The sequence below is a fragment of the Polyodon spathula genome, chromosome 16 (assembly GCF_017654505.1).
Source record: "Polyodon spathula isolate WHYD16114869_AA chromosome 16, ASM1765450v1, whole genome shotgun sequence".
NCBI classification, from domain to species: domain Eukaryota; kingdom Metazoa; phylum Chordata; class Actinopteri; order Acipenseriformes; family Polyodontidae; genus Polyodon; species Polyodon spathula.
In genome coordinates, this window is record NC_054549.1 from 12,047,163 (window position 1) to 12,061,721 (window position 14,559).

Consider the following 14,559-nt stretch of genomic DNA (forward strand, 5'->3'; position numbering starts at 1 on the left):
GGATTAGGGAGTGGTTAACATGTAGAAAACAGAAAGTACTGATTAGAGGAAAAACCTCAGAATTGAGTGTGGTAACCAGTGGTGTACCACAGGGATCAGTATTAGGTCCTCTGCTATTCCTAATCTACATTAATGATTTAGATTCTGGCATAGTAAGCAAACTTGTTAAATTTGCAGACGACACAAAAGTAGGAGGAGTGGCAAACACTTGTAGCAGCAAAGGTCATTCAAAATGATCTAGACAAGATTCAGAACTGGGCAGACACATGGCAAATGACATTTAATAGAGAAAAGTGTAAGGTACTGCACGCAGGAAATAAAAATGTACATTATAAATATCATATGGGAGATACTGAAATTGGAGAAGGAATCTATGAAAAAGACCTAGAAGTTTTTGTTGACTCAGAAATGTCTTCATCTAGACAATGCGGGGAAGCTATAAAAAAGGCTAACAAGATGCTCGGATACATTGTGAAAAGTGTCGAATTTAAATCAAGGGAAGTAATGTTAAAACTGTACAATGCACTAGTAAGACCTCATCTTGAATATTGTGTGCAGTTCTGGTCACCTCGCTATAAAAAAGATATTGCTGCTCTAGAAAGAGTGCAAAGAAGAGCGACCAGAATTATTCCGGGCTTAAAAGGCATGTCATATGCAGACAGGCTAAAAGAATTGAATCTGTTCAGTCTTGAACAAAGAAGACTACGTGGCGACCTAATTCAAGCATTCAAAATTCTAAAAGGTATTGACAGTGTCGACCCAAGGGACTTTTTCAGCCTGAAAAAAGAAACAAGGACCAGGGGTCACAAATGGAGATTAGACAAAGGGGCATTCAGAACAGAAAATAGGAGGCACTTTTTTACACAGAGAATTGTGAGGGTCTGGAATCAACTCTCCAGTAATGTTGTTGAAGCTGACACCCTGGGATCCTTCAAGAAGCTGCTTGATGAGATTCTGGGATCAATATACTAACAACCAAACGAGCAAGATGGGCCGAATGGCCTCCTCTCATTTGTAAACTTTGTTATGTTCTTATGTTCTTAAGCCTGTGTGTTTGCTCCTCTTTTAGGACACCTCTCGGAGCACAGACTGAAGCACACAGACTCTCTGCCCCCTTCTCTCTCGCGGGTTGTGTCCTCCCATGACAGCACCAGCGGCTTCACAGGAGGCAGCCTGTCCTCTACAAGCATCTCCAACCTCAACGGTCAGCACTGCCTTCCCTCCACACACACATACACACCTTTCTGTCTATATCTCTACATTTCAATCTAGATTTATGTACATGTGGATTATTGAATTAGTGTGCTGTCAGATTCCACAGATCTAAACAAATGAAGTAACAGGATTGAGGATGACAGACTATTTTGTGTCTATATTCAATTGAAGTGTCTAGATTGCATTACAGATTGAGAGTGTGAACCTGGAGCCCTGTCACCCAGTCCCTGAGTAATGAAGTAATGCTATACTTACTCACGTCACAGGAGGAGAAAAGGATAAATATTAAAGAGTGACAGCTGTTATTATCCTTAATAACTGTCGCGTTTCTTCATTGTGACCTTTGAGGCCTCAGCCGATGAATTCATTTAAAAAGACATATCGAAACATTGGTCCTCTTGACTGCTTCCCTAAATTTGCTTATTGATTTGCTTGCTGCACAGTGTATTCTGGTATGTGCCGATGGTTAGTTGCGTACACATTACATACCAGTGTGAGTTTTTATGTGCAAGATATAATTAAGATTTTTCATATCTCAGGGGAAGGGAATCGGTCCTTTCCAACATGACACCTCTTTTTTTCCCATGTGTCTCCAACAAGTCTAATTTGCAGTTCCATCAGAGCTGTCGGAGGCGCTGAAAACCAAAGTGAAATCTTTTAAGGGAAGGGGTTGACAGGGGAAAGATGAGTCTGTCTTGCAGTAGAGAGAAGCAGGGAGCTTTATCTTTGTACTGTTGTATTGTGGTGGATACTTCTGTTACAGTTTCTGTAGCGTAACATGCTGATTTTCTTCACCCGAAAGCACTCCTTCCTCATGACTTCATCTGCAAGTTCACTTTGTAGCCTGCGGCCAACTAGGAAGAAAATGGGTCTTTCACCCAATACCTTGAACTGAACGTGGTGATGTTTAGAAGGTGTGCTCCAGATGAGGCCAGGCTCTCTGAAACGCAGATTCCTACAGCACAGGTGTTCACGCAGCTTTTTTACTCTGTATCAAACTGCAGCAAAGAACGCCTCGCGTGCCCGCCGCTTGCCCGATATCGACGGGGAGCTGGCGTCCATGCTGTGCAGTCGAATGAAGGAGGCCAGCATCTCCATGCAGCACGCCAGAAGGGAGACGGACAGCACCCGCCAGCGCAAACTGGAGAGGATGATGGCAGTGCGGCAGTACGAGGCAAAGGAGGGTGGCACAATGCCCTACATCATGGTGAGATACTGCAAGATAAAAAGCCTTGAGTCATAGAGCTGTCTAAAGCAAGAGAGTCACATGCCAATTTATTTCATTTCTTTCATTTCTTCTCAAGCCTACTAAACCTGATAGCGTAGTAATAGACATAAACGACATGGAGTCCTTGGCACTCCCTAAGCATGTAATTGTGGTACACATTATAATGAAACTCTGTTCTTTATCAAGATGAAATGATGTCTCGTCTTGCTGGTGTAATTTATAATGTTATATGTGGAGTGAGACTTTCTTTCTGGTGTGACTGTCTCAGATTATTCCGCCTAACACAACACAAGCTGTGTGTTCTGACACCTAATACTTCTGTGTGATTCTGATTCATCTAGATATCAGGTTATACCCAAGTTGGTTTAGGGAGAGCTTGAGAACTGAAGTAGTTGAGTTGGATTGGAGTTGAAAAGATGAACTGTCAAATGAAACTATTCCTATGTGACCAGACTGACACAATCTTGCTCCGTGTTCTCTTAGACTCGTCGGGAGGAACAGATCCAGCACTCCCGTGACTTGCAGATAATCGAAGCTTACAGGGAGCGCAGCAAAGCAGAGAGCATCACCAAGATGCTGAGTCTGGCCATCACCACCCAGCACACTGTCTACGCCACCCTGGGCACGGCAGAGTTCTTCGAGTTTGCCCTGAGAAACCCCTCCAACACTCAGCACACTGTCACCATTGAGTGCAAGGATCCAGAGCTTAGGTAGGACTGCAATAGCTCACAGCTTTTAACACTACAGAGGAGCGTGGGTGTGTCAGAAGACAATGTTTAATAATGAGATCTTGCATTAAATGCTCTTTTTGATTTCTGAACCAAGGGCAGAGGGAAGCTGTTACAGTTATTTACAGTAACATATTCCCTTGTGGTTGGTGTAACAGTGATTTCTTCAGCACTGCAGATATGTTTCATTGTAATCCCAACAAGCACCAGCAGGAATGAAAGATTTTGCGGACAGAATGCAATGACTGGTGGTTGACAGGTGGTAATTGTGTTTCAGATGTTCACTGAATTGAAGCGGAATTCCAGGTATGTATTAAAATGGGTTTGGTTCTGAGCGTGGTTTGTTAGGTTCGCGTTTGAAACACATGTGTCATTCATACTTAAGTTTATAGTTACCCAGTATTAAGTAGAAGGGTTGGTAAGTGTTGTTCATCTGTTAAAATATGTCTTTAGTGTTCTGTAATTTCATTTCAATCAAGAATTAAAATATTGTCCTACAAGTTTTCTCCTGAGATGCTAACAGTCATCGACAGTCTTAAATAAACAAGAATAACTCAGTTCCTTTTGATTTATTAAAGCAATCTCAATTTGTACTTGTCTTTTATATCACCTCATGTTCTTCTTAATGCTGCTAGATTTTTCAAAGTGAGTGGGAAGTTGATTCCAACAGTTAAGCACACTGTGGTGTTTTAGTTTACATTTTCAGTGGCTGCCTCAGTAAATCTTAAAGGGATAACGAGATGTCACTAAAGACTGTCTATTTATAAGACTTGGAGCAGAGATTACCTTAGCACAAAGGAACGCTGCTGCAAGCTGGTGAAACGTCAGCAACATCACAGTAAACAGTTCCGTTTATCAATCAAAGAATATCGATTTCCTTTTTAAGATCAAAGGTTAATGGAAGCCTGACTTTTATCAAATACAATACAGCAGGCTTTATATATATATATATATGTGTGTGTGTGTGTGTGTGTGTGTGTGTATATATATATATATATACACACACACACACACACACACACACACAAAGCTGTTTCATCTCCAACCACATGGCTATAATCATACAGAAGGAGCAGATCTACAGTAAGTCTCCAACAGACTGCTGACAGTACATATTCCACTGAGACCAGTTTAGTTTGCTAAATTATATGTTTTTGCATCTGTTACATTACCACAACATAATAAGACATAGTAAGCCGACATAATAATATTGACCATTGAAGAACTCCCCTATCTCTGTCAAGTGCATGCCTCGGGTGAGGAAGCTTTTTACTAATGAGGTCAATGGGATGAATGGATCAACTGCTAGGTTCCCCTCTGGAGTCAGTACCAGCTGGTAATGATCGTTGAAACATGCTACTGTCTTTGACTTGAAAAGATGAATGTTTTGAAGTTTGTTAGTCGATAAAAACAGTTCCAGGTTCCAAATTCTCCTGATGATTCTTGCGGATTTGCCAAGGATACCTAATCTTGCTAAACAGCCGACAGTATTTAAATCAGCGAAATCATTACAGCATTAAGATGACCCTGTAGCTCTCTCCAATGGGCAGGCAGAGATCAGAAGGTGGCCAACAGTATATATTTTACAATCAGGTCTCTGTGTGCCCTGATTTGGAGGACGTTGTTCTTAGATCTGGTAAATATTATCTGTGCTGTGAACTCAGTTAGCTCAACTAATTGATAGCCTTCTTCGTAATTGATGTTCATAACGTTTTTTAACTAGAGTGTATTCTAAAGGATACATCGACTGTAGTTTCTAAATTTGAACATCATCTTAGCTGCTGTTAATTAAAAAATCTCTGTAGAATGGAAGAACAAAAGGTTAGAGTGATATAACAATACATTTATAGATACATTTATACACAGATAGGACCATAGAATGATGAATGGGGATCAAAAATCTATAAACAACGCTTAACAATAAATTTCAGGAATAGAAATTAGGCAAATAAAAGAACCTTTATTCATATGAATTGAACAGTGTTTTGGCATGAAGTCCTTCACTGGTGCTTCATTGTAGTCTGATGGCCCATCTGTTCCATTGAATCGTGCAAGCTTAAGGCACCAGGTGCTGTGGGACTGAGTGACAAACAGTGGTGCCCATGGGAAAGTCTTCAGATCAGGAAGGATTGACCTCACCCCTGTAGCACATCTTGTATCCCTGCGTCTGAGCAGAAACACTCTGGGTTCATAACCGTGATCACTCCCAGTCCTCCAGTGAATACACTTGCTGCAGTTCTACTGATCATTTCCACTGATCATTTTCACATGCTGCAACTCTTTACACAGGGAAAATTATTTTCATGGTTCAAAAAAAGAAAAAAAAAAGGTTTAACTTTGCAAAGTACCTTGAAGTGAAGCAGATAAAGCAATCAGTTATATTTCCCCCCATTGGGATCTGTACTTGAAATGTATGCTTTCCTTTCAAGCATTTTCATTATGAAATAATTTATGTGAAAACACTGAGGGCTTCAATATGTTCTTTTTCAAGCTCCCTTGTTGTTGTGTCATGTGAGTAAAGCAATCTGTGCTTCAAAGTTATTTGAAAAGGCTTCTTTTGACATTCAGGAAGCATGCCATGGAAGGGAAAAAAAAGAAAAATGAGCTTGTGCAAATCTTAAATGAACGCTTCTGCAGTGCAAAAGAATTCAGCAGCTTCGTCTAATTGAAAAATAATGCAAAACAACCTACTTGGAATCAAAATGAAAGAAATCAATGCAGTGTAATAAAAATTTGATTCTAAAATAAATCTTTCAGTAATAAAAAAACAAACAAGCTAAAAACTGATACAGAAACTGGATTGCTATTTGCTGCAGGGATCGTTTGTCCCAGCCCTGGTGTACTTTTTTGTTGCAGCGTCATTGTGGACACACGGGAATGGAGGCACTTCAAGGAGCTGTCAAAGACTCTCACCCCTTTGGAGGAGGACATGTTCCACCTGGAAGGAAACACACTGAGACCCCAAGTCTATCTCCGTCCTAAAGAAACTGTCTACATCCCTTTCAAATACCAAACCTTCAATGCAGACCATGTAGTCATGACACAGGTAAGAATGAACAGCATTCCAGTGCAAGATAACTTGTATATATATATATATTATAATATACGTATATATATATCGCATGCACATATATCTATAATATATTATCTTTAGATATTTATGACAGCGTGGTTTGTGTATGAATGCATGGTAGAATTACAATATACCTCCATATGGGGGTGCTAGGTTAAAAACAAGAAACTGCTGTGAACATGTTTGGCCGCTGGTGGCACTGGGCAATTGAAAAGGTCCAAGACATGAGGGCCAAAAGGAGAATAAATATTACTTATTAAATGTTGTTTGTTTATTAAAAATTGATTGTTTATTCCCACAGGGACCAACCGATCTGCGATTGAGCAGGAGTGCTAACGTCATAGACAGCCATCAATCCAAAACTGTCCAGGCTAAGATCATTAGAGTATGTACATAATAAATCAGTCTGCAATATGGGATGCATAGAACCATGTGTTACAATGCTCTGGAGTTTACATAGCGGTGCATTTAGAGGTTTGTACATAAGACTTGGAACTCAACTCTGCTAGGAAAATTCTTTTCACAGATTTAATCACTAAAACATGCAAAACACGCAGCTGCTTTTGGTTTTCATTAAGCTTCAGGGTAATAAGGTTACAAGTGAAGCATAAACCCCTACCCTAACCTTCATTGTTTTAACCATGTAGTACTGAACACGTACCAGTATAATTGAGGTTGTAACCACCAGCAGGCTATCACAGTCATGCATTGAACTTTGCCAACGACTTTCATTCAGGTCTCATTCAGGGCGGAGGATGGAAAGCCTCTGGCTATCTGCCAGGTGAACGTGGAACCCACGCCGCACGTTATTGATCAGACGTTTCGGTTTTACCATCCCGAGCTCACCTTCCTGAAGAAATCCATTCGGCTGCCTCCCTGGCACACCCTACCAGGTAACCATAGCAGCTGATAAAGTCCAGTCGACAAAGGTGGTAGAGGCAACCCTTACATCAGTGTCCCATAGCAAAAGCACAGCAAAGTCTTTGCAAGCCTTTTACAGCCCAGTGAGGTATAGTAAAACACATTAACAAGCATGGCCACCCATGCTAAACTAAGGTAAATGCACAGTACGGCCATGGGAAAAGCATGGGAAATCTGCACAGTTAGCATGCAAAATGACTGTGGTCAACCTTTATAAGGGAATACTTGCATCTTATAACTTTTACGTTATATGTTGATTCGTTGGTTTGAAGTTATGGGTGAATGCCAGTAGCAGCTGAAAAATGATTGTAACTGTAGGTTTGTACCTCGAGTTTCAGCAGAAACTTTTTTGTAATATTTGCCTGTCTCTTACTGCACAGCTAAATTACTTTTTGATGCAAGTTATTACCTATCTAAAGTAAGAACACCCACGAACAAAATAGATTTAAATTGGTTTACTGAATAACTGTAACCCTCAGTGTCACCTCTCAGCTGGTATAATAAAAAATATAATAAACAGAAGACTGGTAATAACATTAATAAAAAATATAGAGTCCAATACCAGCAGACAGGACATGTGGCTACCTTCCCTTGGAAGGCGGGGTAGCTAGGGGGCTGGTAAGGATAACACCATCAGGACTTTTGGGAAGACTCTGAAAGGACTGATGACATCCCATATAAGGGGTGTTTCAGTCTCTTTTTTTATCTGCTTTTTGTTTCTAGGAACCCCAGTTGGAGTGTCAAGTGGGGAGCCCCAAATTTATGTCCGATGCAGTGACCCCAATGTTATCTGTGAAACCAAGAAGATGGTACGACGGTCCAAATCATTGTTAAAATTTTTTAAATAAATGTAATTTAGGCAGTATATGTTTATTAATACTACTACTGCCAGTGCTACTACTTAGCATCAACAACACAAACAGAACACTTTAATTGAGCGTGGCCACATTTACTTCTTTTCTTTTCTTTCGTTCTGCAACTCCAGGCTCCAGGTGAACCCCAGGATGTGTTTCTGAAAGTAGCCGGTGGTCCAAGTCCGCAGATTAAGAAATTTTTCATCACAATTTTCACGTATGTACCTGAACCTGTGCTCTTCCGTGAATAAATAAATCTGCATATATATATATATATCTATCTTCTTCAACCTTTGTATGGTGGCAGATGTTATAAGCGATTATAAACAACAGTGCAAAAAACAATGACAAAAGTGTGTAATAATATTATTTCTGTTCATATCCTATAATTGTTAACAGCATCATTAATAACATGTTTATAGATTATTTAAAATCACTTTTGTCGGATCCCTAAACTAAAATGTTACCGATTTAATTATCTTTGAAAAAAAAAAAATAATAAATTGGTAATCAGTCTCATGATTGTGTATGTAGCTCCCTTGTTGCCCGTTACAATAATTAAACACATGCTTCTGAGTCAGATTTCTGAATGAAAAGAAGGCTGATGGCTACTATATGAGCCTTGAGGAGTGCCTGTGGAATAATGCTTTGTATTATTGTGTGTGGGCTCAGGGATCCGTGGCTGGCTGCCCCCATTCAGATCTGGCAGTTCTACGTTCACTGCCTGCAGCGCGTGGATGTGAGCTGTGTGACTGGTCAGCTGACCCGCCTGTCGCTGGTCCTGCGAGGGACACAGACTGTCAGGAAGGTCAAGTGTTACTCCTCCCACCCACACCAGCTACAGGTATTATTGGAGGTGTTTCTGTCAGTTAGTTGTTTAACCCTAACCCTAACCCTTTCCTTTATGAGAAGAATTGACATGTTGTGAACTTTAAATAGAAGAAAAAAGACATTTTCTTAGACCTATAATATATATTTCTAGAGATTGATGAGTTTTTGCTCATTCAGGAAATGTTTAAAAGGTATCACAGAAAAGGTATTTGATTATTTCTTTTTGTATTTCTTTTTTCCAGATTGACCCTGCAGATGTGTTTGTCCTTCCTCCAAATGCAGTCCAGGATCTCCACATTGGAGTGCGGCCCCAGAAGGCAGGCAGTAAATTCCTCTACCTGAACGTGGTTGACGTCGACTACCACCAGCTCGTGTCCTCGTGGCTGGTCTGTGTGTCTTGCAAGCACCCGCTTATATCCAAGGTAACGAGGCTTACCGGTCCCTTCTGAAACATTCTCAGAGTAAACCCTGCACTGTTGAAAGGAGATGTCTTTTAATTCTCCATCTAGGCCTTTGAAATCTCGCTGTCAGCAGGGAAGGGCAGCAACAAGAAAATTACCTACACCAATCCATATCCCACCAGGAGAGCGCACTTCCTCTGCACAAACCGAATGGACCTGCTGCAGTTCAAAGAGGACGCCTTCGAGGTGAGCTTAGCACTGGCAAAGACCAGCAGGCTTGGTGTGGTTCAATCCAGCAGGAAGAACAGCACTGGAATGCAATGGGGATGAATAGTGGCATCTTATTTAAACACAGACAAATGCGCTGCTATTTCACCAATTTATCATTATTTCTCACATGTTGAATGGTTGTGCCTCATACACTTATAAGATGATGAATAAAACATGCACAGTGAATTAAGAGCAGTTGCTGTTGCATGCTCGTTGTGTTCAGGTGCATTTTTAGTTCAGTGTCATGGGTCTGCCTTTATGCTTCAGTGAACAAAACCTTTTCTGAGTCTGATGCAAACATGATAATACATACGAATAAGATGAAACTAAGAAAAAAGAAATAGAGACTTTCCGGTATTTAACCTTTAGCTAAAATGAAAATGTAGACGATCTATTTCTACCTAATGCATTTAAAAAAATCGGAAATGAATGCCAGACATTTGGATACAAAGCATCCCATTCCAGCGAGTGTCTGCCTGTTTAATCGGGTTTTACACTGACTGTCGACCGGGAGGGGAAACGGTAAACTTGCATAGTCATTTTCCGTGCATGGGAGAGCCATAATTGAGCAGTTGGATAAATGACAGGTAAATGATTAACTGTGAGGTCCTCACTGCCACCAAAGTAATGATAGCTGCCAGAGAAATTGATTGGCTAGGGAACTATATAGGAAGAATAATCTCTTCTTTTTCTTCCTCCACTAAATATCCACCTCAGATTTTAGTTTTTTTGATATTTTAAACAGCTGACAGGGACTTGCTTTGTGGATCTATTGCACACATATGCAAACGGTCAGAAAACTGTCCCTTTAAGCTAATACACCAGCTAGACAATAATGATTTAGAATGGCATTCTGAAAGTCCCCTTTAGGATCCTTGCTGACATTATATTGGGTCACCGGGTAGCATTGACTGTTCAGTTAAATTCGCAAATATATAACCCTGGTCCCGATATTAGGGAGACATCTCATTCACTTTAATGTACTGCGAAGTGTTCAAACTCCATTATCTGAATAGTCTTCGTGAAACATGGCAACACATGCCTCCTACAACTACTTGCTTATAAAGTTTGGAAAGCTGCCTGGCTTTAGGCAGGCTATGGTCCTATTCTGTGCTTGGAAGTGATATAAAATGGCACTCAGGAAGCCTGCCAAGGAAGAACAAACATGAAGAATTAGCTAGCATAAATATTACATGAATGCAGTTTTGTTTTTCATTTCTACCTCTGCAGTGTTGATAAAACAAGTTCTGAGGTCATTTTTTTTTTAACTGTAACACAATGTGTTTTGTCAGATCGGAGGGGGAGAGACGTACACCATTGGCCTGCGCTTTGCGCCCAGCCAGAGCACAGGTGAGGAGGAGATTCTCATTTACATCAACGACCAGGAGCACAAGAATGAGGAGACTTTCTGTGTCAAGGTTGTATACAGTTAAGCTGACGGAAAGATGCCACCTGCCAGGGTCTCCTGCAACACTACAGTCCACTGAAACCATGAGTGGCTACTGCAGCTGGAGAGCACAAGTTCCTATTTCCTTTTTGTTGTTCTAAAATAAAATTTGAGTAACCCTTTAAACATTAAGCTCAGGGAACAAGACAACACTTTTTCAGGAACCTAGTTTGAGGTACTTTGCTGTATCAAACCCTAAGTCTTGCCTGGTGTGCCATGCAGAGGCCTGAAAACTAGTCTCCTGAAGTTCCAAGCCACAAAGGGGATTCGTATTCCCTCAGCTTTAGATGTGGGACACTTGATAGCAATTTTACACATACAGCCTGACCAAATCAGGTCGGTGGGACGGTAATTCATTCCCCAAATTACTGAAAATACCCGTTCAGCAGATAGCAGGTATTTTGTTCTAAGTTAAGGGCCACCAATGTGGAGTTTCTGGCTTTTAAGTTAGACTCTACAAAGTAGGACTGCATTCGATTTGGTTTGATTGGAGATCTTAAAACATCTATAATTTGGGACCACTACAGTATGTATTGGATAATTGTGAGCTTATTTCTATTGAAGTAAAAAGGGAACATTTTTCATTCTGAGCATAATAATAATAACAATAATAATAATAATAATAATAATAATAATAATAATAATAATAATAATAAAAAAACTGTAACTGACAGATATTTACTGTAGAAAATAAATGTATAAAAAAGATATAACAGCTAACAAACACACAAAAAAAGAATAGAACCCTTCCTCTTTTGAAACATAATTAGCCTGGCTGTAATGAGAGAGGATTTTCAGTGGGGAAATCCAGACTCTTCAGACAGCTCTCATTGCCATCCCTGCACTCTGAAGATTGCCATTTCCAAACCGTTTCTACTGGAGCCTAAGCAGCAACTGCGTCTACAAACCCCGGGTTTATAGAACTGAGAGTTATATAACTACTGTGATTAAAATGCATGAGACGGAAGTAAATGTGGTGTCGGAATTCTATATTTTAAAACAGAAGTCATTATCAATCAGAACCTAAGAAAAAGACATTCGACTTTCTGTACTGAAAGCTTCTCTCTCTCTTCAGGGGTGGCTTTTGTGTTGCGTGATTGCTCTGCTCTGGCACAGAGCCAGCCCACAGATACACTTTTTAAATGCTTCCCACAGCTGTACATGCGTGCCTTTCCAGAGAGCCAAACTTCGGCAGTGGCACACATTCATTTGAGCAACACATAGCTTTAAAACAGTCACTTATTCTATCTGAAAGGCTTTACTTTCAATCTATTTTTTCTTTAGTGGAAATAAAGATCAGAGCAGTATAGAAAACATCAGCCATTTAAATTCTGTAATAGTGCAGGTTGCCACAGCTGACATGAAGGTACGATTTAAACAATGCATAGCTGCAGTCTAGCTGCATGGCTCAATGTAAACTGTAGTCATGTTCTATCTTAATGCAAAACCAGTCTAACTAAAGCACTGCACTCGCATTGCAGTTTATTTACAGGTCTGCTTCATACTGGGGACTTACTATTTTTAATTATTTATGCCTGACATACATTGTGCTCTGCAGAGGTTACCTAAAAGATCTCTGGAGCTAAGTCCCTCAGTGCAGAGTTTAACCGAAGGTTTTCATCAGTGCTTGGCTTGCCGTTCAAGGTATGGATCACCCTAGAAACCATCAGGGAGGCTGGAGAACAGTGTTCTTTTACCATCGAGAGCCTGATAAGATTATCCTCTTGGTTTAAAGGCAGAAAACAATACGCCGCGAGTTACTCATACTGGAGAACTTCATGACACAGGCATTCATTTCTTTATGAAAAATGTAATCACTTTCTTTTCTCAGTAATGTTGTGCTGTTCCTTTGCACTAAAAGTGCTTTTAATGTGTGATGCAACATGAACCATGCCTCAAGCATGAGTACCAGACTGTGTGAGTGATATTGCTGTGGAAATGTACTTTCATGCAGAATTATTGGTAAGGCTTTTGCTGCTATTTTGGCCCAGCAGGTGGCACTGTTGTGTTGGAAACGATGTTACAGTAAAGCCCAGTTACAGATAAAGAATTACATATACATATTTAAATAGTTTTTCACAAAATGGATGATGGTTGCCTTTCAATTAGAACATATAAATGACATTTTACATACAAAAATTTATATTATTGTAATAAACCAGTAATATTGTTTGCAAAAATGTCTTTTTACTGAAATGCACTATCTATGTGTATATATGATTATTTTTTTATATGCATATGTTTGTGTAGCTTTTTTACACTTTTTTTTTTTTTTAAATTTCACATGTGATTCAATGTTTGTAAATTTGATAAATAAAAATATTCTTTAAAATTAATTCTACTTGTGTTACAATGCAATGTATTTCTTACTGAATGGAAAATAAAAGCCATTCTCAAGAGCAATAACATCTTCATTCTGCTTTTAAACAGAGCTGAAATAATATACTTGCCAAATACAATCTGTTCTCTATTTTACCAAACCAGTGTTGACTCCATCGATTCCCAGGGACTTCAGAATATACAGCGTGAACAAAATGATTTTCTTGTAACCATTTCCATCTTCAGAAAACAAACCTTACAAAGTAAAGCAAACCCTTGCTCTTGTAACAGAAGTAACACAAACAATGTATTTGCAGACCGTAAACTGCTTTTCTAGAACCGTCATGAGTCGGATTTGTAGACGGGTTAATTGACATTGATTCAGAGGCACGCCACTGATTCTCTTTTATTATTGGGATTTGATAGCACCACTGTGCAGTCTGGCTAATACTAATCAATATGGTGAGACAAAGAGGCACATAACAAACAGGAATACAGCTTGTGTGAGTATTCAACTCTAGCATTAACCACACACTGTTGTCTCTATGCCTTAAGCCCTGCCGTAACACTGTAACGGGTAATGTCATTTAAATACACAGCTTAACAATCAGAGCGCTCTGGGCATTAGGGCTAGCTAACTCCAGGGATAGGGTTGAGCAACCGCTAGTGGGTTCACTATTGCCCCATGCCAACTGGTTCCCACTGCTAATTACTCTCCTAGCAGAGTCTAGCTGTGTTCTCTCCAGGGGTTTTGGCTACGGGCACATTTGCGTATTTGCTATATGGTTGAGGACCTGGTTGATCTCTTCTCTCTCTTGACTTTAGTTTGCGAAGTAAAGGGGCATTCGAATCCAGCTTTATCTAGGCATGGCTAAATCTTCCATTTCTCGTCCCAGGATGTAAAATAATGTAATTTGCAGACCCAGTCAGAGAATGACATGCCTACAGTATTACAGTGTATTGAGTCGTTGTACGAGACCTGTCAAAGATGTGTGGAAAACACAACAGAGGGGACTGGGGAACTGTATGACATCTGCCAGGCCTTATCAAACAAGCTGTCCGATTGGTTGTTGCCTCAGTTAATTGCGGTCTTCTTGTTTTGAAGTTGTGAGGGGAAGGCGTCTTGATGTATAATCTTGATGCCACCAGTGAAGTGGCACTGAAACACACGTTTCTCCTTTCCCTCTAAAGCAATTTGCCAAGCAGAGAGTGGAATTATATTTCACTGAGTATGAACTGCTAAGAGAATCCAGCTGAGCAGTTGGTCTACTT

General features: G+C 40.0%; 1 protein-coding gene across 1 annotated transcript in view; it reads left to right on the plus strand.

The window, feature by feature from the left end:
* Positions 1 to 11,553, plus strand: part of LOC121328358 (nephrocystin-4-like) — a 75,341-nt gene extending 63,788 nt beyond the window's left edge. Inside the window, exons 19-30 of the mRNA XM_041272982.1 lie at positions 1,070 to 1,204; positions 2,220 to 2,422; positions 2,927 to 3,153; positions 6,028 to 6,217; positions 6,546 to 6,629; positions 6,981 to 7,137; positions 7,889 to 7,974; positions 8,151 to 8,236; positions 8,692 to 8,863; positions 9,093 to 9,272; positions 9,360 to 9,497; positions 10,814 to 11,553. Coding sequence (XP_041128916.1) covers positions 1,070 to 1,204; positions 2,220 to 2,422; positions 2,927 to 3,153; positions 6,028 to 6,217; positions 6,546 to 6,629; positions 6,981 to 7,137; positions 7,889 to 7,974; positions 8,151 to 8,236; positions 8,692 to 8,863; positions 9,093 to 9,272; positions 9,360 to 9,497; positions 10,814 to 10,954 — 1,799 coding nt within the window. The 3' untranslated portion in view covers positions 10,955 to 11,553. The remainder of the gene's footprint in view (positions 1 to 1,069; positions 1,205 to 2,219; positions 2,423 to 2,926; positions 3,154 to 6,027; positions 6,218 to 6,545; positions 6,630 to 6,980; positions 7,138 to 7,888; positions 7,975 to 8,150; positions 8,237 to 8,691; positions 8,864 to 9,092; positions 9,273 to 9,359; positions 9,498 to 10,813) is intronic.
* Positions 11,554 to 14,559: the final 3,006 nt, after the last annotated feature.